General features: G+C 41.9%; 1 protein-coding gene across 3 annotated transcripts in view; it reads left to right on the plus strand.

Moving 5' to 3' along the window:
* Positions 1-5218: 5218 nt before the first annotated feature.
* The window catches only part of UBAC2 (UBA domain containing 2), a 164873-nt gene continuing 142326 nt past the window's right edge, over positions 5219-27765 (plus strand). Inside the window, exon 1 of one of the 3 annotated variants that reach the window (XM_082602506.1) lies at positions 5219-5654. In XM_082602506.1, coding sequence (XP_082458632.1) covers positions 5309-5654 — 346 coding nt within the window. In that variant the 5' untranslated portion in view covers positions 5219-5308. The remainder of the gene's footprint in view (positions 5655-27765) is intronic. The other 2 variants (XM_082602505.1, XM_082602507.1) reach the window with 2 other exon arrangements.

A 27765-nucleotide genomic window follows, 5' to 3' on the forward strand; every position in this document is an offset into this window, starting at 1 on the left:
AGGAGCATGGCTGAAAGTGCAAGAGGGAGCAACCCCCAGGAGCAAACCTCATCCAATGAGAAAGGGAGTTGGTGTGAAATAGCGCAGCTTCCTTGGTGGTTGGTGAGACAGTTCTGAGGTATGTTGTGGTGTCCCTTAGGTCTCTAGTAGGACTTAGTTCCAAGTGCCCAGAGTTGTAACCATCTCATTACTGACTCCCCTCTTCCTTACCTCACTTCCCCAGTTCCTCATCCTGCTTCCTAGGGTCACCTCTCAAGTAGAGAGGTGGGATTTGCACCCAAATCCTTGTCTCAAGGTTGGTTTTTTGGGGAACACAAACTAATAGCATTATATCCAATATCCCCTTTGAATGAAGAGTATTCAATTTGTTTAAACAACATGGATGGGCTAGGAAATGAAGGTGTGGTATTGACAACCTTGCAATGGAAAGCTAGGAATCCGTTCCACTTTTATTACTGCACTGTACTATGAGCAAGAGCCCATCCACTTGATCAAAATTACCCCCAGAGAAGAAAAATGGATAAGGAATAGAATAATCCTGTTTGTGAACAATATGATTATAACTTATAAATATTCTAACCAATGGTTAGTGTTATGAAATATGTATGATTGTATTAAGATAACTAAAAGCTTCTATGTCTCCTATTTATAAGTCATATATCTAAAAACAAGACATAAGAAAATGTCTTATATATCTGATATGTAATTTTGAAGATGACCTAAGACTGCATTGTCTTTATTCACATTAGGCCATCCAGAATCCAATTCCAGTTTGTCAAATGTATGCATGGCATAAATTGTATACATCTAGTCTAATGGTTCTCAATCCTAGGAGACCCAACTCTCCCTTTTATAACAAATATTCTACAATTCTGTCTTTAATATCCTAAATGAAAGTCAAGAAAAATATGCTATACATAATTTTAATAATACAACACCCTTACTTTGATGTGATGAAACAAAGGAAAGAAATGTATAAGAAAATAATACATATTTTGATCTGTGGGTGTTTGGACAGGACTACACTAGGAGACAAATGCTTGCATTCACCTGTAAATATATTAGTTTGTATATAAGAGAAGTAAGAAGATCAGCAGTGATGCCACACAGGATGTATAGAAAAATGAATGCACAGCAGAAAAATAACTAATGGAGGATGAGAGGGTACCTGCGTGGTACCAAGAGACCAGACATGTTTGTATGTGACATGAGAAAGAGAAGTAACCTTCACTGAGCCTCCAGGAAAGAGCAGATGGTCAGGGTGAAGAAGCGAGGAAGTTTGATTGTCTCACAATCAGGCTCCCTATCAGTTGCTCTAACATACTTCCCTATGTTTTGAGGGGTAGTGATGAAGCTTGATAGAAAACTGATGTCCTGTTTTGAAATCCCACCACATGGTACGGCATAAGTTCTGTCTCTAAAACTCAGACCCTGGAGACCACATCCTTTGCTATGTGATAGAACACGGAGATGAAAAAGGAAGAAAGAAAAAAAGGAAAGAAAGAAGGAAGGAAGGAAGGAAGGAACTCTAGAGAAATGATGCAGTGGACTTCTAAGGTGGGAACTGGAGGAAGACTGGGGGGAAAAAGGCACATCAACCCATCACTTCCGTAAAAAAAACCCACACCCTGATTTCCATATGTAATTTTCTCAGCACGGCTTTCTTACCATTGTGCTACACAAACGAGAAAACCAGAGGCAGGATGGTGCAGTAGAGTCAGTGCCCTGTCATGAGTCCCAGCAGCGTGAGAGCAGACTTCCCAACCGCAGCTCTGGCTCTGCCACCAGAGCCTCTGCCCGCTCACGTCAGGGGCTGGAAGTGCTGGGGAACTGCACCGCTTGGGGGTAGCCCTTAGTAACACATGGGAGTCAGTGGATAAATACCCCAACTGCCTCCGCCTCTGGCACCATGACTGTGGGGCGCTGGCTCAGTTGCCCACAGTGCTAATTTTTTTGATAATTCATCTCTGTTGGCATCCATCCTTCCCTTCCCATTCTCCCAGTGGTCTTTTCTAGGACCACTGCCAGAGAAACTTGAAACTGAATTTGAAACTTTGCCTCAGAGTCTGCTTTTGGGGAGACCCAAAGTAAAACAGATGGTAATAATCTCAAATATTTTAAAAAATCTGATTGATGAAATTTAATGATGTCCTAATTCTGTTAAAAGAAATCTCAGATGTTCTGTTACATTTTGTTGCTTTTGCCAGAATTGTTTAGTGAAACTCTTCACCTAAATATGCCTTTGGAAATATTATAATAAATAATGTAGCTCCCATGTTAAAGGGGGATGAATGGAAGTCCTAGCTGAATCCAAATCTTTCCATAATTAAATAATTCTTTCGTCCCCAAATCATGTTTTAGCCCAATTAACATTTTCTGCAAACATTGGCTAATATCTTTCACCATTTTCAAGTGGATTAATCACCAAATCTGATATTGTAGATCCATACTGACTTTTAGATCTACTCATTATTTTAAAATAGCATCAAAATTAGCAATATAATCCCAAACCAGTATCTTAGACCTAGTCTTATCCTTATCTTATCCTGCTATGGATAAAGGAACTGGGAAAATTCTGGGCAAGAGAGCTTCTCTTAAATCAAGTAAGTTTGTTGAAAAATCTCATGTTAATTCCTTCCCCTTTAATAATATCAATCTCGCTTGCAGTTTAAGGACTTGATTTAACATTTCTGATACATATGCAATATATGTCAAATCTCTTCATAATATTTTGATGCCATTATTTAATTTTTATTGGTTGAAAACAAAAATGCATGTTAGTATTAAAGAATAAATAAAATATTTTAAAACAATTTTCTTTGGAATCACCATCTTATTTCTATATGTAGGATAAGACAGTCAAACTCCTTTTCAATGTTATTGCAAAGCTTACAAAATAATCTTTTACTCAAGGCATTAATTTAAATTTTATTAATAGCAGTGATAACATTCACTGACTTGTGGGCCTTTCCCTAAGCTTTTGGTGAGTGAGGTTGTCAACGAGTAATGCAGTGACTTACCAATGGGGCTGTTGCTACTTGTGAGTTGTTTACAACCCTACTTTACTGGCGGACTGTAGCTGCAGCTCCATCTGCTGCCCAATGACACTGGAAAACGAAAAAGGTCTTCCTGTGAAAAATTTTAAAGAATTTCAAATTTTCACAACTCTTAGGATCCAATGTCCATACATATGGAAATAAATTTTCTGCCCAATGTTTTTATTCCCATGAACCTTAACATTTGTGGTCAGTAAAGCTTCATTATCATAGAAGTTTCTTGCAATTCACTTGCAACATTCTTTTGACTGTAGATCATTTCAGAGCCTATTTTCTACTTCTGGATTTCTCATAGATTCTCCTACATACAACATTATTGCTCAGTTAACAGAAGAAAACATTTAAGTTTCTTTCTCTCATAAAAATGACTTCTTATACAGCAGTTACAATTAATTTTCCCTTATATTGTTTGGATTTCCAGTGTCATTTGTGCTATTCTATAAGAAATGGTGCCTCATATCCTTCAGATTGAATCAAAAAACATCTCAAGGACAATACTATGATTTCCAAACTTTCCTTAAATCTCTGAAGTTTCTATCTTTGCCGACTCTGTGTCTCTCTTTATAAAATATTCACTTGGTCTTGATGGGTTCATCTACATGAATTAGAAAAAAACTATGTTGCCAGCATGGACATTTTCAAATATTCAGCTGAGTACTCTCAATTTCTTTTCTTAATATCTAAATTATATATAGTTTCTGTTTGTTTGTTTGTTTTTTGTGGTACGCGGGCCTCTCTCTGTTGTGGCCTCTCCCGTTGCGGAGCACAGGCTCCGGACACGCAGGCTCAGCGGCCATGGCTCACGGGTCCAGCCGCTCCGCGGCACGTGGGATCCTCCCGGACTGGGGCACGGACCCGTGTCCCCCGCATCGGCAGGCGGACTCTCAACCACTGCGCCACCAGGGAAGCCCTGGATATTCTTTTTTGATATGACACCGCAGCTTAACAAATGGTAGTTTCTTAAAGACTAGCTGCAATGAGAAGTCTGAAACCCTATCTTTTGTACTGTTGACACCAAAATTTATTGGTTTATCTTGCAGTTTAAACTGATCTTTTACCCATGCATGATTTTGTAACATCATGTATTGGTCAACTGGAAAATACTGGCTCATTAAGTTATACAACTGTTCCGAATGTGCAGTGGAAAACTCCACTGGATACTCCTGAACGATTAAGAGTAAAAATGACAAATAATATCTTTATATCACTGTAAAGATAGCTTTGGCCTTTGGTACTCCCTAAAGGGTGGGTGGCGGTCCCCACACCTACCGTGAGAACCACTGTCCTACGTTGGCTGCAGCTGACAGCTTCTGCAAACATAAAGGACCTTGAGAGTACCATTTTACGGCAAAATAACTCAATTGGATGAATCTTAAGTTAAACATAAAACGTATTTCAAGATTGTGAACACGCTTCACGAATAAAGAAAAGCCTGAAAAAAATAAAAGTCACTTTATACTTTTGTCTTCTAGAAATAACTGTGTTAATATTTTGGCCCACTGTCACCTCTCCTTAAGGGCAGGGACTGTGTTTTATTGATCTACAAATTTCGGAGTTAGCATACTGCCTGGCCCTTATGAGCACTCAAAAAGAATTTTTCTATTTTAAAAGTATACCGTACATAGTTTGGTAGCCTATCCTTTTCATTTAGCCTCAGAGTTGGTCCGTTTCCCCATATGCGTTCTGTAACTACTGCATAACATTAAAGTTTTCAAGTTCAAACTCACTTTAAAAACCGTGACTTTGCTTTGGCAAGGAGTAAAAATTTTGCAAGGGAAAAAAATTTAAACGACATGGGTCCAGAGGGACTCCAGGGAAGAAGTTTGGGGAGCAGGGTCGCTCCGCCACAGACTCGCCGCGCCTGGGACACCTGGACACAGGCCACCGCGGCGGGGAGGGGTGAGGGTCCAGTGACCATGGCGCTTGGCGCTTTTTCGGGGGCTTTCGCGCGGGACCGACATGGGAAAAGAGGGGGGCCCTCCCCGCGACAGGGAGGGTCTTCCAGCTCCGGCTCCCCTTCCCTCAGAGGAGCTGCCTCTCCTGCACTTGTCTGGGCACCGGAACTCGAGACAGTTCTGTCAACAGTCAGCCGGGGAGCCAGCTCCCGGGACGGCCCAGAAAGACTGAGCATGCGTGGAACGCACCGGGCGTGCAGTCCCGGGAGAGGTTAGAGGTCGCGAGGAACATTTCCGCGCCGGCATTCCAGAGGAGTTAGCTGCTCTGGTAGCTCCACAGGGCGAGTGGCGGCGCTAATGCACCAGTGTGCGGCTCCCAGGAGTTACACCCGCTACTTCCACGCCATCCCACTCCTTTTCCTAGGCTCCCGCGGCCGTCGGAAAAACCCGAAGAGGCGGACCACTTTCGCTTCGCACGCACTTCCCCTCCCCGGCCGGAAGGGAAGGCGGGGCAGACAAGCATCGCATGCGCCGTTCGCAGGCGGCCCCTGGAGTGGAGTCGAGTTACTGGTTTCGTCGGCCCGGCAGGAGTGCGCCTGCGCGGTCTCCGGGTTCCCTCCACCTCCGCTTCCCCTCCCCCTGTCCCCCGCGGGGCCTCGGTCCGGCGGGACCATGTTCACCAGCACCGGTTCCAGTGGGCTTTGTGAGTACCGGACGCCGCCATCCTGGCTGTCCCCTACACACCACACTGGGTACCTCCTTGAGGAGGCTGGGGGCAGCGGGGACCCTCGGGGTTGCAGGCGGTTTGGGGGTCGATCTGCCGTCCCTGTGCCGGAACCTTGGTAGTTCTTGCCCGTTGCGGGGCAGCGGACACCGCCCCCATTTCAGCCTGGAGGGGTCAGTGGGGACTGAGTCAGCCGCCAGCCCCCCACCTGTGAGCCCCAGGTGCGATGCTCAGATGCTCCTGGGGCTGCTGCAGGTGGGCTGGGCAGTTAGGGTCTGGCTGGGTTGCCCTGGTCTTATGGCCCGGCCCCCTGCCCTCAGCGGTAGGTTTGCCAGCTAGAAAGAAGAGGCTGTCCGGGTGGAAACGATGCTGGAAGCCTGCTCCCTTCCCAGTCACCTTGCTCCATTCATTTAGGCTACAGGGGACCGAACTGGCTCTCCCCCGGATGCAAATTCCAACCTCTGCTTCAGGAGCTGACCCCTTAGTTTTACTTAGATTTTTTTTTTCTCCTCAGTCTCTCTTAGGAGTTTTTAGACAAACAAAAACTGATTAAAGTACTTGAAAGTGGAAGGAAGTTTGGAAGTAGTTTGGCACGAAAGCAGAGACATTGCTGCTGGATGTTGCTATATTTTACTGGAGTGTCAGCTGTGGAGTGTCAGCAGATAGAGGGCAGGGAAATATATATAGCCTTTTAAACGACTTTCTTTTTCTCATTGAAATGGCTTAATTGACTTTTGATAAGGTGGACTGTATGTTAACTAAACAGCACTGAGATTAGGCACTGACACAGCAACAGTGAATTGTTTGAATAGCTATAATTTTTGCAATTGCTTGTCACTGTTAACGCTTCATATCTCTATACATGTGAAGTTAACCTTACTGAGTACAGAGGCAGTTGACATTTCCAAATATTAGTGATCTGTTGTGAATGTTGGGAATCTTTTTCTGAGAATACATATCTTAGCCTGGGAGTAAGTTAGTATCAGGGCAACAGGCATAATTATAAATCTTCCTCACTTCTCAACTTCTCAGGTTCTGAAGTGGGTTTAATATTTGTGATTTCCCTTGTTTCATACTTAATTTGATTTATGGCATCTTTCAGGCATTGGCCTCAGAGTATGTTACAACTACTAGGTAATTAATCTTCCCCAAACTACCCTTTAGAAAAAGAACATGACTGTTGAAACTGATAGTCAAAAGGTGGTGTGATTTTCCTGGGATCTGTGAGCCATACAGTGGTGGATATGAAATTAATGGTAGAATTCTTCAATTTTATTTGTTTCCTTTCATCATTTTGACCTATCCTTCCTTGCTGACGAAAACACATTAAAGAATTTAAAAAGGAAGCACAATCTGTAATTGGTTACTATGCTGTATTAGCTATTATGTTGGCAAAGTGTTTCAGATTTGATACAGGGTGACTCTGGGGAAGGTAGTAATATGTGATTACCTGTGGCACATGGTTGATGAGTATTGAATTCTAGGAGCCAAACTGCTACCCAGGGAGAGGCCTAGGCCAAAGGCTCCTCCTTAGCTGTCTTGCCCTTTTTCTAAAATAAATGTATCCACAGCATAAGAATTGATGGAATGGCCATTCCTCAGAAGTCCATGTCTTATATGCTCATTTAACAAACATTTTGAGCATCTCGGAAACTGTGAAGGGCTGGGAATGCGACATTAGACAAGTCTTGGTGCCAGTGTTTGCAGAGCTTACAGTGGTGTTTAGGCACTGGTTTTCCAAGACTGGTCTTTCAGCAAGTCTGGGTGGGAAAATTTACTTTGCTTTGAAATTTTTCTTTGCAGTGCGCCCCACCGAGCGGGAAGTGATTTCCTTTAGATAAGTTGTGTAGCCCTTTGGTAATTCAGAGTTCTGATCCTGAGTAAGTGTCCCGAGGATGAATAATCTGCCTAGCAGTGCCCCCAGGGATGCTGAATAACGTTCTCTTTTTAAGGGAAAAATCCTGGCCATTTCCTACCACTGGCGTATTTCCCACATCTGTGACTAGTAGATAGTTTGTTTGTGTTATACTTGCTTTCCTCCCTCTCTCACTCGTTCATTTATTTATTCAACAAGTGTCTGTTTACTACCCACATAAGCCACACACTGTTCATGTATAGAGGATAAAGTGGTACACAGGATGAAGGAGACCAACATCCAATAAGTAAGTTATGTGTTTTCACGCAGTGATAAGCCTCATGAAGAAAATCTGAGGGTAGTGGCATAGACTGCGGTTATGGAGGGCTTTAGCAGGACGCTAAAAGAATGCTAAGGATGCTGCTTTAGCAGGTGTGGTCAGCGAAGATGTTTGGGAAGGTGACCCACATGGCGTGAAGGAACCCACCTGTCAGTTTTTGTTGAAAAGTGTGCATCTTGCAGAAAGAGAGCAACAGGCACAAAGGCTCTCACACAGGCACAGCAGGGCGTTTTCAAGGTGTTGAAGACAGCTGGTGCTGCCAGGGCAGTAAATCAAGGGAAGGGCATTTGTGACCATGTCTGTGAAACTGTATTGCTGTCTGCCCTGTCAGGTAATTATGACTGGATAAAAGTGCATAGGAATTGTGTTCATGCTTTATCTTAGACCCTTGCTTAGAGACGAATGCTACCACTCAATTACGTGTTGAATAATAGATGTATCATTTCTTACATTTGTTAGTAAGTGTTCCCATGACTTATTCACTTCACAGTGTACTCACTCTAACATGGACTCAACCAACATTAATTGTGTGTCTGTTGTATTCTAGGTATAGGTCCCACCCTCGAGGAGTTCTGTGTGTAGTGGGGAAAAACTTAAAAAAAGAAATGAAACAGCTTCTGTACTGGGTGCTGCAGGTTTATGGCAGCCGTGGGCTGGGCAGGGGAGGGGCATGGTTAAGACTTCCAGTGTGGGCGCTATCTCAGCTGATGTTGAGGGATGAGTAAGAGTTTGTCAGGCACGTAAGTGGGGAGAGAGCCTCTATGAGGGACGGAGCCTGCGCAGGGCCTGGCCGAGAGGCGGGAGGTGATGAGCTGGGGGATTGTTGCTTACAGCTGAAGGGAGCAGTTTCTGCACAGAGGTGTGCAGTGACGTCATTCAGAGCGCTGGTGAGTCGAGAGCTGGGGATGGAACATGAAGAGGGAGAAGGGGAGGCGTGGTCACAGCTGCCCCTGTTCAGGAGCACAGCCAGGACCAGATGGTAGGGCAGAGTCCGGGGAGCAGAAGAAGGTGAAAATCTAATAGAACGCTAGTCGGGAAGGCTTCACGTTGCTGTGGCAGGCAAGACGGATTATTGTTGCGGATGTGAGCAGTGTTTTCTATATGCTGCCTGTGGCATGGCCACACAAAAGCAGCTATGGAGCTTTCTGAATGTTCAGATTCCTGGGTCCCGTTCCCAGAGAGTCAGATTCAGAAGGGCTAATGTGGGAATCAGAAATCTGAATTTTTAAAACATCGGAGGGGAGCTTCTAATGGACAGACTTAGGTCAAGGCAACAGGGTGGCCAGCAGCAGGGGCCCAGAGAACAGTTAGAGTCCAGTGGGAGATGCTCACAGCCCCAGTGAAGGTGGTAGCCGTGAGAATGGACAGGATAGAAAAGAGGGGTTCTAAAGATGTGCAGGCAGGTAGGCTGTGTCCGTCAAGCCCATTGGACTGGGGGAGAGAGAGAGGAGTTGAAGGTGACTTGGGGTAGACAGGTGGTGTTACGGTTCACAGAGGCAGGGGGTGTGGAGAGGGAGGAGCTCATCTGGGGAAAGACGTTTAATGTCCAGGGGCTTTTAAAGTCCAGTGGGAGATACCCAGGGGCCATCTGGAGAGAGGGAGCTGGCCTGGACATGGGTTGTTAGGTGGGAATTATGCTGTGGATGTGAATGAGGACGCTGGAAGCAGCGAGTAGAGCTAGAAGGCTAAGGACAGGACTTTAAGCAGCTCCAATCCAGTATGTACTGCTTGGTGGAGAAAGAGCGGACAGCAAAGTAGGCAGAAGTGGGTGTTCCTTTAGCAGAGAGCTGTCTCCACCCAACCTAATTTGATTCGTCCTCTTTCGTTGTAAACAAACTCCTGCAGTTTCTTTGCGCTCTCTCACGGTGACTCTGATCACCAGACTCTTGATCCCCTTGTCTCCAGTTTACAGCCCATTTCTGGCATCTTCCACATCCAGTCTGGAGACCATAGTTAATCACCCGCGTTGCATTCCCATCAAGACCCTCGGCTGTCCTGCTGTCTCACCCGGCAAAACCCCAGCCTTGTATTGATGTGGGGTGTCCAATCCAAGCTGAGTCCTCGGTGCGATTGCTCAGTTACATTTCTTGGATTTGGTTGTCTTCCTGTGCACTTCCCCTGTCATGGTCAAGAGTGTTCCCACTCTTAACCCAACCTAAATATAAGGGCCATCACCTGGGCACGTCCTCTCGCTAACTTGTTTGTATCCACACTTCAACAGTTGTTATGTAGGCGATGTTTGAGCTGATTTTTGAGGGATGAGTAAGGGTTTTCAGGCATGTGAACTTAGTTCCTGTTTTCCAATCTAAAAGAATGAGGCACCCTTCTAAGTGAGGCCCACTCTCCACCTATTCTTTTTTTAACTCATTCCTTGCTGCCTTTTCTAGTGACGCTCCCTCCTCCTCTCTTTGCCTGGAGTGCATTGAAGCTGATGCTTTTTCCTGTGGCTCTTCAGAGACCCCCCCCCAGAGTACTTCGGATCCCTTATCTGTGGAAAGGAGATAATATTATTCCCTATTTTATTGGGTGGTTTGTGAAGATTAAAAGATTTACTATGTGTAAACTCCTAGAGTTTTGCCATAGTAAGTACTCAGGGTTAAGTATTTTTAACTGGATCCTTCTTTGGGGTCTGTTCTTAAAACTGCAGAAGCATAACCCCTCCATCAGTTGACCGTTTCTTTGTTTCCTCTTCCCAACCAAGCTTCTTGAACGATGTCTTCACTTTTTTCCCTTTCTCCCTTCCCTTCACTCTTTAGCCCTCTGCAGTTAATCAGCTGTGTTTTGATGGTCACCTGCTGTGGCTTGACGCTCACTGCAGCCTGCTTCTGCTCCCCCCACCCCTGACACCACTGAGGACGAGTGACCGGGGACTTCCTTGTCAACAGATCAGATGGGTGCCTCTCAGTCCTTATCTTAGTGGAATGTTCTCTCACACTGGCCTTGATGAACACTTCTTTCTAAAACTCTTTTTTTCTTATTGAAGTATAGTTGATTTACAATATTATATTAGTTTCAGGTGTATAACATAGTGATTCACTATTTTTATAGGTTACACTCCATTTAAAGTTATTATAAAATATTGGCTACATTCCCTGTGCTGTATGTTACATCCTTGTATCCTATTTATTTTACACCTAGTAGTTTGTATCTTTCTAAAATTCCTTGTTCTTTGACTTTTTCTTCATATCTCCTGACCACATCTATGTAGTTTTTCACATCCTCAGGGTCTACTGGACTTGGCATTAAGTTATTGTTACCTTAAGAAGAGTAGTTTCAGTGGATTATTAAGGCCAAAACCTATTTTTGTTGAGGTACGGAGTGAACCAGAGGTAGAGAGTAGAAATAGAGTCGACCGTTGGGATGGACAGCTGGCAGTCTCAGGGCACAGCTGGAGTCATCCCTCTGAAGACTCAGATGGCTGTCAGTACCCAGGATATCATGCTAACTCAAGCCACACAGTCCTGAGGTGGGAACCAGTACAGACTTACCAGAGTGAGAAATAAAGTTCTCAAATGAGCTGGCACTTTCCCTTGAGTGAAACTCGTTTTGATCTAAAACATTAGTTAGGGAGCCTAGAGTCAGGTGCAGTTAGGGGAGGTTGATGAATGTGAGGTCCAGCGGTAGCAGCCTATGGTGAGGACATTCATTTCGCTCTAGAGATGGGTGAGCCACAAGGCCTGGTGGGTCATTCAGGGTCTGTAACCACCCCCCCTTCATTTCAGCTTTAGGGTCCAGCCTCGGAGCCCAAAGGCTCTGTCCCCAGCATCATCCTGAGATGGACACTTCCACAGTTTCCCAGTGTAGCTGTGGTTGTGCTCCCAGGAAGGACCAAACTATGTTCTGATTGATATATTCTTTCTTTAGGTATGTACTCAATGTGTTGAATACATAACTTGTGGGAGATGATTAAAATAAATCTTTATTTTTGTCTCTCACCATCTCTTTAAAATGCACTCAGCTTGGAAAGCTTTTTCCTTTTATGAGAAGGCATCAGGCCTTATGCCTTTTTATTCACTCTTCAAGTTATTGATTCAACAGCTGTTTAATGAACATGGCTCATTAAGTGAAAGACAAAAGGTGCATTCAAGTGGCAGTGATCTTAGGGAATAGAAGTCACAAAACATAGGCTCAATTTAAAAATTAAAAGTATCCAGTTCAGTGTATTAATCAACACTCAGCCTTCGTTCAAAGGTAAGACTTTTTCTCCCTCTTTCTCCCAGTTAAGATTTGTAGTTGGCAACCACTTGCTGTCAGAGAAGGTGGTATAGTTGGCTTCTGTCCTTTTGTGTCCCCTCTGACCCCCCAGTTTCCTGTTTCTGACCTTACTGGGTTCTAGATAAGGTGGGGTGGGAGGAGGAAGGAATGGTGAGGAACGAGGATTGTTCTTACGTGGCTCTCTGAGCCTGGTACCTGGTTAAAGCTGACTCTGTCCTGTGGGCTTTTTAGAGTCTCTTGGGAGGCGCCCATTCCGGCTGCTCCCCTGACCTGGAGGGATGCATTGTTATGCTGGTGAGCTTTATTTGGTGCCTTTCATAGCTCCTAGGAACTTAGGTCCACCTACAGTTTCCTCCTTCTAGGGCCTGTTTGGCCTGCTTGAGGACACTGCTGGACTGATTGGAAGATGACCCCACTGTTGCCTCTGGCCTGTGGTCCACCTCTGCTTGCTGGAATTGCTGATTCTTTGCCCTGGTCATGCATTCTTATCTCAGTGATCAACATGGCTTCTCCTCCTTCTGCTCTCTAGAAACCCCGGTACCCGGCTCTCAGGGGTCACCTGTTCATCTCACTCACTAGGCCCTTTGAGCCCCCCACGCGCGGCTCGGCGCGAGGGCCTGGATTTACGCACAGCACGTCAGTGCTTCACTCCACGCGTCTTCCTCATGACGTCCTCTCTTCACAGCAGAGAACTCTCACCCGTCCACTCACTGTTTATATTCATGATGTGACCGAGAGGAGTCTCAGCGTCATGGGACTCCTTTTGGTTCTCTTTCTTTGTAAAATCTGCATTTTGTTGTGGAGTCTCCCTTTGGTGTGCAGCAGCCCTTGTAGTTCAGTACCTCAGTGGAAACTGTAATTTTACCATCTTGTTTTAGTTGGATTTCTGTTTGGGGGGCCAAGAATCACTTGGCTGGCCTCTTTAGAGTTGACTTTAGAATATATATATTTCTGCTGTGATTTCATTCTTTGTTGTAGTAAAGGATTAACTCAGCAGGCCTGGGTTGTCCAAACCCCTGCAAGAGTTGCCTTTAATGCTTGACTCTTGGAGATAAGCTATTTCCCACAGTTCTTAAGTTTGGGGGGAGTATATCTTTGAAACTCTCAAAGAATACAGTACTTTTTATTCAAGAATTTTGATTGAGAAGGAAAGACAGGTATTAACTAGGGAAAGGCAAGCTTGAGGGAGGATGCTTTTAAAACAATGTTTTTCTTTTCAGCCTAAAAGTGAGATTAACCACATTATAGAAACTTTGCAAGACAGAGAAAAACCACAGTTAGCATTTCAGTTAATTTTCTTCATCTTTTTCCCCTTATACATTTATGTTCTTATTTTAAATGAACTGATTTTGTTATTATAAAGTGAATACATGTTCACCAAAGAACATTCTGATGTCTGGAAAAGTGTTAGGAAGAAATAAAAATATCATTTATTGATATCTTGGTGTTTATCTTCATACTTTTTTCATTGCAAAAATGAATATCCAAAGAAATAATTAAAAATAAATTGATCACACCTGAATACTTGAATACTATCTTGTAACTTGTTTTTATTTCATGCAGTACTCTTAAAATGTAATCATTAATGACTGTATATATTCTTCTTTTTTCTCTTTTGTCATAAGCGTTTTCTTAGTACGCTATTCTTGCAGTTAGGTTGGTGCCTCCCTCCTTTTTTTCTATTGTAGTAGCACCGAGAGCATCTTAATTTTCAGATATTCCCAGAAGTAAAAGAAGATTAAATGATGAGTATTGTCTTATAATTTTGATACTGCCAAATTCTAACCCCAAAGAATGGTACCTGTAACTTTACCAGCAATTTAAGGGAGAAAAGATTGCTTTACTTAAGTTATTACATTTAATTTTCACAGTAAGTCTAGGTATTGTTATTCTGTTTTTTTCTGCAAATGAGTATGTTGAGGCTCAGAACATAATTTGTCCAAAATCACATGGCTAGTATGTGGAAGAGCTAGGATTTGAACTCAGGTTTGCCCACCTCCAAAGCCTGTATTCCTTCCATTGTGCCATGCCACATTAAAGAGACTAAAGTGATGTGAATTTAGTCTCTTTAAGGAAAATGGAGGAGGAACGGCACTATAACTTCTAAGCCTTGGGAGGAACATCTGGGGAAAAGAATCATAAGGTAAACGAGAGCTCTGCCTACCTCTCTATAATTTTTCAGTCAACAGCTAATAGGTGTGAGTTATTATTTTACTTACTTATGTGACACTACTAGGCTCTGTCTAAGCAGGTTACATGTATTAACTCTGTAATTCTCAGAGCAACCCTACGAGGTAGTAGGATTCTGTTCCCCAGTTTGCAGATGAGGAAGATGAGGCCCAGGTATTTCAGTAACTTTCCCAGCATCATATAGCTGGTGAGGAGCAGGACTAGGATTTGAATCTAGTGGCTGCACACTGTGTCTTCTGAACTAACGCACACTGCTGCTGCTCAGACACAAGGAAGTTTATTCACATTTCTCCCTCTTGACCACGGGGCTATTCGTAGGCTCATGATGAATATAGCAGCTCTGCTTAGCAGTGGAGCTTATTTCCCAGCCCTTGAACACTTATTCTGGGTCCTGGCAAGTTGCTTTTTTTTTTTTTTTTTTTTTTTTTTTTCTTTTTGCGGTATGCGGGCCTCTCACTGCTGTGGCCTCCCCCGTTGCGGAGCACAGGCTCCGGATGCGCAGGCCCAGCGGCCATGGCTCACGGGCCCAGCCGCTCCGCGGCATATGGGATCCTCCCAGACCGGGGCACGAACCCGTATCCCCTGCATCGGCAGGCGGACTCTCAACCACTGCGCCACCAGGGAGGCCCGCAAGTTGCTTTTTATTGCCCCCCTTGTGACCGCTGCAGCTGGTTCCTCATGTGTCCGCCATGTTCCTTCTTTCAGTCCATGAGTCTCCCTCTTTCTTCCTAAAGCAGAACCAAGATCCAGTTTTGCTTTTACTAGACATGTTTTATGTCCTAATTAGGATCTTTTTGTAGGAGCTAATGCACTATTGTTGTTTTTATTTGCACGTTTTTCTTTTTCCTTTATTATTATTATTATTATATTTCTCTTCCCTTTAGTCAAGTTATTATCTAACTTCTACAACTTTTTCCATTCTCAACTTGTGGCAGTATCAGTTTTAGTCATGAAGGCAGAACCTACCTTAAATCAAGCTACTTTAAAACTTGCATTTCTATGGAATTTTAATAAATACAACCTGATAAAGAGTATCTCATAAATAATTTACTCCAGCATTTTTGAGGTGTGCTTTCTAGAATGCACTGGTACTGTGCAGGGCTGCTTAAAATTTTTTTTTTAATTAAAAAATTGTTTTATTTTTAAACCCCAAATTTTATTGTTCAGTGTAGTTTTTCCAGCTTTATGGAGATATAATTGACAAAAATTTTATATATTCATCTTGTATGTGATGTTTTGTCATTTGCATACATTGTGAAATGATTACTGCAGTCAAGGTAATTAAAATATCCATCACCTCACAGTTATCTTTTTGTGTGTGTGTGCGTGTGGTGAAAACATTCAAGATCTACTCTCTTAGCCAGTTTCAAGTATACAATACATTATTCCTACCTGTGGTCATCATGCTGTACATTGCTTAAGTTTTAGCCCTCATTTAAATTATAATTATAAATGAAAATGATCATTTAATCCTCATTTAAATCATGATTCTCTTTCCCAGACATTTTTCTTAAGATTTTTATAAGTTATATCGCCTCTGTTCTCAGACATTTTCCAATGCTTATGTTACCTTAGTCCCTTGAATGCAGCGTGATACAGTGGAAAGAGCACAGTATTAATATCTGGAAAGCATCCTGAAGCCAGGATGTCCCTAATGTTGTTTTTAAAGATTGACAATGGAAATTAGCACTTCCAAGGCTTATGGGCCCAGCAACAAGGAAATTTAACTTTTTATTAACTCTTTGTTTCTAAGACTTAGTGGGAATGGTTTTCATTGTAGAAAATTTGGGAAATAAAAGGAAGAAACCTAAAATTCCATTTCACTGTGCTGCCCAGACTTCATCCCTGTTAACATATTGGTGTTCTATACATTTTTTCATATGTATGTATGTAAACAGATTTAAAGCAAAATTGGAGCTACGTGCAGTTTCATATTCTGATTTTTGCATTTAACCTTAAATGAATTTGCCCCATGTTATTAGTAATGTTCAAAGATGACTTTTAACATTTTTTTGTTTTGCCTTATTACAAAACTGAAACATGCTTGCTGCCAAAAAAATTAAAATATTACACAAATACGTAATATAGAAAGGAACAGTCACACATTACTCTCCCACCTAAATAATCATCACTGATATTTTAGTGCTCATTCTTTTAGATTTTTTTCTCTACAGGCTCTTACCTGTGCATTCTTTCTCTCTCAGGCAATGTTATGGTGAACGTCTTTAAGTTATTGATCACATCTTTGACTTCATCCTAAAGAAATGATCACAAACGTGGAATTATAGTGTCAAAGAATAGGAACATTTTTAAGCTCTTGATCTGTATTGCCAAATCCTTCCAGAAAGGGTGTGTCACTTTACACTTTTTAGCAGTTTAGGAGAATATCTTTCTCACCAAACTCTTGTAACACTTGAGTATGATAATTTAACATGATTTTTGCCAATTGAGAGATTGAAAAATGACATTTCATTGTTTTAATCTGCATTTCTTTGAATGCCTGGGAAAGTGAACTTATTTTCATCTTTCATATTTATTGGCCATTTTAATATATTTTTGAACTGATTTGACTATGTCCTTTGCCCTTTTTTTTTACATTGGAGTATTAGTGTTTGTTTTGTTTTTGTTAAATTGATTAGTAAAAGTCCTTTAAGGGTACTAGCTTCTGTCATGGTATATGTTACGAATATTTTAACCACTTGTCAGTTGCTTTTTAATTTTATTCATGAAATTTTTCTCATATAAAGTTTTTCATTTAAATAAGTCATTAAAATAAAGGGATTTAGCCCATAAGTTGTATTTAGCCAAATTCATCCTTTTCTTTATTAAGTCCTCCTGAGATCTGTTAAATATTCATTCAATATTTTTGTATCTTATGTAGGTAATATATACTGCTGGTACAAATTCAGGCTACCCGGAAAAGGAGAAAGTGAAACGTGAAATTCTTTCTTCTCAGTCCCAACAGTTTGGAGAATATTCTTGTAGATTGTTTTTTGCTTATGAATCGTGTGTGTGTGTGTGTGTGTGTGTGATATAAGAGTAATATAAGCATATGGTAAAAGTTTATATAAGGATATAATATGAATTCTCTTCACTAGCAGTAGCCGCTTTTAAGTTCCTCTTTCTTTGTTTCTTCTGTTATTACAGCTTTAAATGATGTATTTATGCCTTTATTGATTTGTCAACTACTGGTTCTACTTATAGATTCCACATAATGAAAGATGAGGAATTACCTCCAACCTCTCCATGTTTTAGTTTTGGTTTGGTTACCCCTTGTGGTTACATTTATAATTTTAAACAATGGACAAAACACTTTATTTTTTGATTCATCAATTTTGGGCACAGTCAGTAGACTACACTATGAAAATGAGAAAAATTAGCCCAAGAACATCTACTTTTTTGTCTCTCAGTTCTTAATTTGTGTTCTATGTATGCTGTGTGTTTTTATAGCCTGTTCTGTAATGATAGTTAAGCCTTCCATGCTTTGTCTGTAGGTTGATTTTATATAGAAAATCATAACAATAGCTATATTTACATTATTATGATTGTGTATTCATTGTTGAACCAAGGTGTGTGATTGGTGTCGTAGAAGAAGATAGAGGGTTTCCCTGGTGGCGCAGTGGTTGAGAGTCCGCCTGCCAATGCAGGGGACGTGGGTTTGTGACCCGGTCCGGGAGGATCCCACATGCCGCGGAGCAGCTGGGCCCATGAGCCATGGCCATTGAGCCTGCACGTCCGGAGCCTGTACTCCGCGATGGGAGAGGCCATGACAGTGAGAGGCCCACATACCGCAAAAAAAAAAAAAAAAAAAAAGAAGAAAATAGAGCCCTAGGTCAGAAAACCTGTGCTACTTCAAGGAGTCTCTTAATTTGTTTTAATGTTTCTTCACTACTGAAGTTCACACTCAATTATTGCTGTTTCTTGACCCTTGCATCATTTTCTTCTCTGAGTCTCCTGTTTTCTCCCCTGGCATCCCTCCTGCAGTAAACGTTTCGGTGCAGAGGACACGGGGGTGAGCTTTCCGGATGCTCACTTGACCATTCTTGTACATAGCGAAACACTGGATTTGCAAGTAGCTGGTGTGGGTTTCCTCTTTACTTGTGGGTAGGTCTTTGTCCCCAGGAGGCCCGAACCTCAGCTGGCAGGGCTGCCTGTAGGCTCTGTTCAAGTTTGCAGAGCTTGTGAGCAGCCTGCTCTCCATATAGGGTGCAGAGGTGGGGAGCAGGAGACAGGCAAAGACGGTGAAAATCCCCTGCTGTGGGCCAGGGTCGGGGGGGCTTGGCTCTTGGTGTAAATCTTACTCTGAGTGAAGCCGCCCTTCCTCTTACCACCCGCCTCCCACTGTTCCACGTTACCCAGGCTGGCATCTGTTGTGGGCGTCTGAAGATGCCCGAGCTCTTTTCTAGCCTTTCTCAGCCCTCAGACCCTTACAATGTCCTCCCTAAGTAGATCGCCGCTTTCTTTGGAGAGCATTTCTCGGATTTTATTTTGGGGGCAAAGCCTTTTCTTCAGCTGGGGTGGTCAAATGAATGGTTGTGTATGAGAAAATGTGAAGGAGTGTGTCTGGGGGCGGGGTTTTGTGGAAGGGCCTGACCCAGCTGCCACAGCAGGCACGTGCGCCGTTTATACCCGGGATGGTTTAAACAGGATGTGGGCTCAACACTAAGGGCCATTGAAACAAACTTAAGATAGTAATTCCCTTTTCAGTTCTTTTTCCTCTTGATTGTAACAAAGAGAAAGTCTCAGTTAGCTGCTAGTCTGAAATACCTCTCTAATAGCAGCTAGTTTCCTCTGGTAACGTAGAGAACAGGAGGCAAGCCCAGATCTTTCTGCAGCAACAGTATTAGTTAGAATTTAGTAAACTGTGTTTATTTTGATAGTTACCACCTACTGATGACAAAGTGACACTCGTTTTGCACTTATTATAGTGATATAAAGTTTCCTTTAAAATACATTTATTTAACTAAAACATAGTAAGATGATTTAAAGAAAAATATTAAATAATAGGATAGGTAACACTGGGATATAACAAAAATTGTGGCGCCGTAATGGGACTGACTGAAGTTTGAGAAATACTGTAAATTATTCTGTTGGGTAATTCTGTTTGCTCATGCTCCTCTCCAGGTCTTGGTATTTATTGATTAGTTCCCTGGACTATTTGGAAGGAGGCATTTCTCTGGTGTTTTGAAGGTCCTTTTATTTCAGTATGACTTTGGGAGGGGGGAAAAGTGGACAGGTGTAGGAGCCTGTCATCTTGAACTGAAATTTTGTTGAGCTGTCTTTTTGGTTTCATTGCTTTTATTTGATTCTTGAATCCATTTAGAATTAATTTTAGTGTTTATAGTGTTTAAGTGGGGTTTTTTGTCCCCACCAACCAGCCAGTCTCAGCAGCAGTGGTTAAAGATGTTTAGTAGCATCTCTACTCACACATGGATTAGGTGCTAAAGGCCATGTACAGGTCCAAACTTAAGAGGATTTAAGCTTGTTTCTCTATTTTAGTAGGCTTTTCCACCAGACAGGAGTGGAAGAGGTTCCTTGTATCATCAAACTCTAAAATCAGACTTGGTTTTCTCCATCTTGCAGATGTATGTTTTGTTTGCTTCTTTCCCCCCTGTAGACCCGTTTAGTCTACATTAAACATCTGCTGACAGATAACTCCCTCTCCTGCTTATCTTCTCAGATGTTCAAGTGTATGTCTTTATAGGTACGGTATCCTTACTTGTCAATCTACTTTGTTTGATTCAAAGATTCATAGGGTGTTTGAACATATAGAACCATCCTTGGTTTGTCCTCAGCTGTTACCATTAGGGCAGCACCTTCACCAGCCTTGGTCTTTACGACTCAGCCTTCTCTTAAATTAGCATTGCTCTGACAGGCATTCACCTCAGTGATGATTCTCTAGGCCAGACTTTGAACACTGGCAGGCCACACAGATGTGTTTTGTTTGAGCTGTGTGTTGGTGGCGAGGGTAGGGGGGTGGGAGGAGAGTCACCTTCCAACATTTTAAAATTGGTGTCTTTGAGACAGAAATCCAGATTCCTTTTAGCTCTTGAGATGATGATCTGGCACACCAGGGCTGAACTGTTACGTGACAAAAATCCACTGATAACGTGCTTTTTGCCACCTACCTTCCCTGTTTCACTGCTACCTGCCTGGCCTCCTTAGGCACTTGAATTTACAACAGTTCTTTTTTTTTTTTGCCAATAACCACACATTTTCTCTTAAAGTTTTTTTTCTCTTTTCTCTTACAGTTTATTTCATGGGTCTAGAACAAGCTTGTCTGGACAAGCTTTCTGATTCACTTTTTCAGAGCTGTTCCTACCATTGAATAATTTATCATTTATGTGTAACATTTATAATTTTCTTCTTTTGGCTTTTAAAATTATTATTTCATTTTATTTCATTCCTTGTCTAATTAGCACTTTTTTTTTTTTTTTGCGGTGCGTGAGCCTCTCACTGTTGTGGCCTCTCCCGTTGCGGAGCACAGGCTCCGGACGCGCAGGCTCAGCGGCCATGGCTCACGGGCCCAGCCACTCTGCGGCATATGGGATCTTCCCGGACCGGGGCACAAACCCGTGTTCCCTGCATCGGCAGGCGGACTCTCAACCGCTGCGCCACCAGGGAAGCCCTAATTAGCACTTTTAACAATGACTGCCTTTTTTTTTTTTACACTTAAGGAAAGGCTTTATGTTTGTATAAAATCTCCCTAAGAAGGATAAACCCGAGTAGTGTCCAGCATAGTGGCAGGACTAAAATTAAACTGTAGGAGCCTATTGCCACTGTTGATGATGTGCAGATCTGACACACTTTTCTCTGGCGTCGCGAGCCTTTGTGTTCAGCTCTGTTTTAGAACTTCCTTTTTCAATTTTATTGCTCGTTCTTTTTTTCCCCCTAATTCATACTATTGAATATTTTAGATATAGAATACATTCTGGTCTCTAGAGGGCAAATCTTCCTCTTTCTTGCCTTTTTTCGGGATTCTTTTCTGGAAACTTTCTAGCCTTTTCTCCTGTTCATTTTCCTGATGAGTTTTACAAGCGTTGGTCCAGTAACAAGTGTTCACGGGCTGCCCTCCCAGGCCAGGCCCCCGGGCCACCTGTTGGGTGAGGAGTGGTCAGTGCAGCAGATGTCCAGGGCCTTCACATTCTCCCCAGGGTGTTAGGAACAGCAGCGGGTTCATGGATGGCTTACCGTGTTTTACTTCTGAGCATCGTAGGTAATTGACTGTCACTAGAATAAACTTGGGACCTTTTGATTCTCGGGCAGTTTTATGGACGTCTTTGTGGAGATGGTCACCAGAACGCACTTGGTCACTGAGGGTGTGTTTCATCAGGTTTTCTTCCAGGAAGCTCATAGGCCCGAAGAATAAAGCAAGGTGGATGCAGAAGGTGTCCCTCGCAGTGCACGGGTTTCTGCATTTTCGTGGACTTAAACACATTGGTTTAGCCCCTTTTTGATGAAAAAGTTTAAGGAAGTGACTTCATAAAACACCAGATCACCCCATTTTTGTGGGACCCCTGAGAAGTTTACCAAATAGTTGAGTAGTCAGAAATAGGAAAACCGATCTGGTAGGATATGGCAGCCCCTCCTCCAGGGGTGTGAACCACACCGGGGTTTTTGACGGGTACACTTTGACATGGTGACTTGTGGGGATGGGCAGAGTTGCTGGGTTACTGCCTTTTCCTCCCCCCCCATCCCCACCCCCTGCATCTCTCCTCAGCTACGATGCTTCTGTAACGGCCCACATGGCTAAGCTTTGCAAGACCTGTGGTTAGTATCTTTAGTACCTAAAAGATGCATATTCTTATTCAGGTAGAATTCACATAACATAAAATTCACCGTTGTAACCATTTAAAAGTGTACCATTATTGACTTAACAACACATTCACATTGTTGTGCAGTCATCACCAACCACTCTCTACTTGCAGACCATTCTTATCAACCCCAAAAAGAAGCGCAGTTCCCGTTAAGCAGTCCCTCACCATTCCCTCCCCTTCCCTGCCCACCACTAATCTGCTTTCTGTCTCTGGATTTTTAAATTCTGGACATTTCATGTATGTGGAGTCATAATATGTGGCTTTTGAGTCTGGCTTCTTTTGCTTAGTATAATGTTTTCAAGGTTCTTCCATATTGTAGCATGTGTTACTAGCATGTGTCCTTCTATGACTAATAGTTCATTGTATGGATATACCACATTTTGTTTATTCATCTGTTGATAGACATTTGGGTTGTTTCCACTTTTTGGCTCTTAGGATAATGCTGCGATGAATATTCAGGTTTTTGTTTGAATATCTGTTTTCAGTCCTCTTCGGTATATAACTAGGAGTTGAATTGTTGGGTCATGTGGTAATTCTATGTTTAACTTTTTGAGCAACCAAAAAGATACAAGTGAAGTACTAAAAATAGTAAGAGTGAAAATCCCTTTTGGACCATGGACCATGATATAAAGATATCAGATTTCCTTGTTATATATTACAAAAGCTTTTTCTTTGGAGTCAGGCAGAACTGGTCCAGATCTCAGCCTAACTAGTTGTGACTTTGAACCAGTTATTTAACCTTTCTTAGCCTATTTTTCACCTAGAACGTTCGGATAACTAAGTATTGCCTCAGGCTTACTATAAGCATTCACTGAGATGGTATTACACAGAAAGTGCTTTTTTTAGCACAGTGCTTGGCAAAAAGTGATCCACATATACTGTAATAATTATTTTAGGATAATACGCAGTCACCGTAGCCTGATTGCTATTCTTTGCCACAGAGAGATGGCTTTGTACTGCCATCATACCAAAGAGGTGAATGACCCAAAAGGAGACACCTTAAACTTTGGTGTTTTATGTTGTCTTTACCATAGATGTTTTGCATTTTTATTTTTAGATTAATGCATTGTCTGTCATTCTCAAAATCTGTTACATCACTATTTTCAAAAGTGGAAGGACCCATTGTAAAGAAGTCACATGTTTTAACCTTCCATTTGATCACTGCTTGGGTTCCTCATGTATGAACCACTTCCTGGCTCCACTCACAGGGGGGCCAGCAGATTGCTAGCAATTTGCCTTATCTCACAGTGTAAGGATTTTTTTTTTTTTAATTTTATTATTTTTTAGAAATTCTTTATTTATTTTATTTATTTTTGGCTGTGTTGAATCTTCGTTTCTGTGCGAGGGCTTTCTCTAGTTGTGGCAAGTGGGGGCCACTCTTCATCGCGGTGCGCGGGCCTCACTGTCGCGGCCTCTCTTGTTGCGGAGCACAGGCTCCAGACACGCAGGCTCAGTAACTGTGGCTCACGGGCCTAGTTGCTCCGTGGCATGTGGGATCTTCCCAGACCAGGGCTCGAACCCGTGTCCTCTGCACTGGCAGGCAGACTCTCAACCACTGCGCCACCAGGGAAGCCCAGTGTAAGGATTTAATGAAACTTTTAACTGAGTTAGTAACTGGTTAAACCAAAATTATTTTTTCTAATTCTTAAAATATTTTCATAAAAAGTTAAAACCTCCCGTGAACAGATCATTCAGAGATTAATATTTTGATAGGTGCTTTTAAAAAACCCATGTATTTATGAACTATTTTTTAAAAGCATTATTCAATATATAATAATGCTACTGGAAATATTGCACTTACTATTTAGGAACATCTTTCCAAAGCATGAAATATTTTTCTACAACCTAGTTCTTAAAATTGAGTATTATTCCATTTTATGTATAGAACATAATTTATTTTCCTTTTGGACATTGATGTTTCTAGTTTTTTCACTATTATAAACAATGCTGTGATGAGCGTCTTTGTAGCAAAAATCTTCGTGTATATCTGTGATAATTACTTTGGGCTAAATTCCTAGATGTAGATTTCTTTTTGGATCAGAGGGTTTATATATATTTTTTAAACTTTTGATCAGTTTAACATTTAATAAGTACCCACCACTCTGTGTTGTACCCTCCCAGACTGCCGTCTTTTTATATCTCCATTCACAAGTGCATTTACTTTTGTGACATAGGGTACCACTTGGATTTCTGTTATTGCTGTTTGTGACTATGTATGTCTTTCATTTAAAATCCACCATGCAGGTGACAGTCCCTTTGGACCACGGAGCTCTGTGGCCGCGCAGCATGAGGAGCAGTTTTATTTGTAGTCAGATTGTCAGGGTTTGTTCTTCCACTCCCTGGCCATTAGATCAGACACCTCTTCTTGAACAGCATTCCTGTGTCCTCAGCCTCACCTCTTATTCCATGTATTTCTGTACTCTTGTTTGGTGTAACCTGGTCTGATTTGGTAAAGCTTATTTCTCTGTTCTTCCGTTGGGGCTTCTTTTCTGTGGCCACTCTAGACATTTGCGGGATGATGGATAAAAATGCTTTCCTGTTTCTTCCCTGGGTGATGTTTCTGAGATACATTCACAAGGCTTCTTAGAAAATCCTGTGGGACTCAGCACTTGACAGAAACATCTGTAACTCATAGAGGTGGCCAGCTTCGTAATGAATCCTTGTATTGACTCCCTCTGTGTTTCATTCCCTGTGTCCTTCACTCCTGCTCCCTGGAACCACATTCCAAAATAAACTACCTGCCGGCTAGTCTTTGTCTTGCCTTTTGTTTTAAGTGGAACCCAGGCTGAGTCATTTGTGATCACGGGCAGGTAACTCACGCTTTGAGTCACAGTTTTCTCATATGATAAATTTGGAGAGGGTCACGTCTACCTCATGTAATCCTTTCCTTCACCAGATATTTACTAAAACACTACTCTATGCCAGATACTGTCCTGGGTATAGAAATATATAGTAGTGAGCAAGACAAGCAAGACCCTGCCTTCATTGAGCTTACATTCTGATGAGGGAGACAGACAAAGAAGGAAACAAAGAAGAATTTCAAATAGTGAAAAGTGCTCTTCAATAAACAAAACGTCACGAGGGATTGCTACTCTGAGATGCCGTCCGAAATGAGGACCGAGTGATGAGGACAGGCTGGATGTGGGGAGAACATCTTGAGCAGAGGGAGTAGCAGATGTAAAGGCCCCAAGGGGTAGGAGCCTCCGGAGCAAGGTGGTACACATAAAGTGCTGTGAATGGGACTTTGCACTTGCCAAGGGCTCAATAAATGTTGGATAGTATTAGGAGTAAGGTTAGATCAAAGGGATAACCTGTCATTAACTACACAGCAGTAGGTGACCAGTTTTGTCTCATGAATGGACAAAAATTGGCTTCATAGAATAAGCACATAATTGTACAGGATGTGAATAGAGTTGTGCGGTACATTTTTCTTTACCAATGTAGTGAGTTACATTGATATCTGCTTTGCATTCCTGGTATAAACTTCACTTGATTGTGATGTATTATCCTGTTTATGTATAGCTGGATTCAATTTGCTAATATTTTGTTGAGAATATTGCAACAAAATATTAGCAAATTGGTCTGAGATATTGGTCTCTTGTTTTCTTTTAACATCTTTGTTTTTGGAATCAGTGTAATGTTGGCTTCATAAAATGAGTTGGGAAGTGTTTTCTCCTTTCTACGTGGTGGAAGAGTTTATGTAGGATTGGTATTTTTCCTTTTGGTGTTTGGTACAATTCTTCAGTGAAGCCATCAGGCCTAGAGTTTTCTTTGTTGGAAGACTTTTAACTATGTATTCAGTTTCTTCATTTCTTTAGGACTGTTCAAATTTCTTTTTGACTTTGATAAGTAGATTGCATCTCTCAAGGAATTTGCCTATTTCATCCAAGTTGTCAAATTTGTGGCTAAAATGTTGTTTCCGATATTCCCTTATTATCCTTTAAAAATTATCTTATTTATGATAAAAGTACATACATAAAATTTACCATTCTAACCATTTTTAAGTGTACAGTCCAGTGGTATTAAGTGCATTTCACAATGTTGTACAACCCCTTACTAGCCTATTAATGTCTATGGCATCTGTAGTGATGTCCCCTCCTTTATTCTTTTTTTTTTTTTTTTTTTTTTCCTGGTACATGGGCCTCTCACTGTTATGGCCTCTCCCGTTGCGGAGCACAGGCTCCGGACGTGCAGGCTCACGGGCCCAGCCGCTTAGCGGCATGTGGGATCCTCCCGGACCGGGGCACGAACCCGCGTCCCCTGCATCGGCAGGCGGGCTCTCAACCACTGCGCCACCAGGGAAGCCCCCCTCCTTTATTCTTGATACTGGTAGTTGTGTCTTTTCCTTCTTTCCTGATCAGTCCTGCTAGAGGTGTATCAATTTTATTGATCTTCTCAAAGAGTTAGTTTTTAGTTTCATTGATTTTTCTGTATTATATTTTGGTTTTCAATTCCATTGATTTCTGCTCATAATTCTGTCTTTCCATATGCTTGCTTAGGGTTTAGTTTGCTCGTCTTTTTCTAGTATTTTAAAGCTTGTACTCTTTATTGTCATTTGAGACCTTTTCTCTTCCCATATAAGCATTTAATGCTATAAATTTCCTTCTAAGCATTGCCTTATTTGCAGCCCACAAATTCTGCTTGGTTGTACTACTTTTTATTCTATTTAACATATATTCTAATTTCCCTTGTGACTCCCTCTTTGACCCAGGTATTATTTAGAAGTATGTTGTTTAATTTTCAAGTACAGTTGACCCTTGAACAATGTGGGTGTTTGGAGTGCTGACCCCCATGTAGTCGAAAATCCAAGTATAACTCTATAGTTGGCCCTTCATATCCATGGTTCCACATCCGTGGATTCAACCAACCATGGATTGTGTAGTGCCATGGTATGTACTTATTGAAAAAAAATCATATAAGTGGACCCTTGACGTTTAGACCTGTGTTGTTCAAGGGTCAGCTGTATTTGGAGGATTTTCCATCCATCTTTCTGTTGTTGATTTCTGGTTTAATTTTGTTGTAATCAGGGAACGTACTTTGATGATTTTAATTTCTTTAAATTTATAGAGGTGTGTTTTATGGCCCAGAATATGGTCTGTCTTGGGGAATGTTCCTTATCCATTTGAAAAAAAATGTGTAATTTTTTGTTGTTGGGTGGAGTATACTATAAATGTCAATCAGGTCAAATTGACTGATATTGTTTTTCAAGTCTTCTATATTCTTACTGATTGATATGACAACGTATTACAGTGTGGGTGGATGGCTTAAACAACAGAAGTTTATCTTCTCACAGGTCAGGAGGCTGGAAGTACAAGATCCAAGCCTTGGCAAGTTTGGTTTCTCCTGAGGCCTTTCTCCTTGGCTTGTAGATGTCTTCTCCCTGTGTGTTCACATGGTCTTTCCTCTGTATGTGTGCATCCCTGGTGCCACTTCCTTCTCCAATAAGAACAGATTGGATTAGGGCCCCACCTTTGTGACCTCATTTAACCTTAAACTATCTCTTTAAAGACCCTATCTCCAAATATAGTCGAATTGGGGGTTAGGGCTTCAACATATGAATCTGGAGGAGGGCGGGGGACATTTCAGTCCATGACACTGATTTTCTGTCTACTTGTGTTATTGATTACTGAGAGAGGAGTGCTGAAGATTCCTACTATATTTGTGAATTTATCT

Source organism: Mesoplodon mirus (genome assembly GCF_964341445.2).
Source record: "Mesoplodon mirus genome assembly, chromosome: 17".
Classification (NCBI taxonomy): domain Eukaryota; kingdom Metazoa; phylum Chordata; class Mammalia; order Artiodactyla; family Ziphiidae; genus Mesoplodon; species Mesoplodon mirus.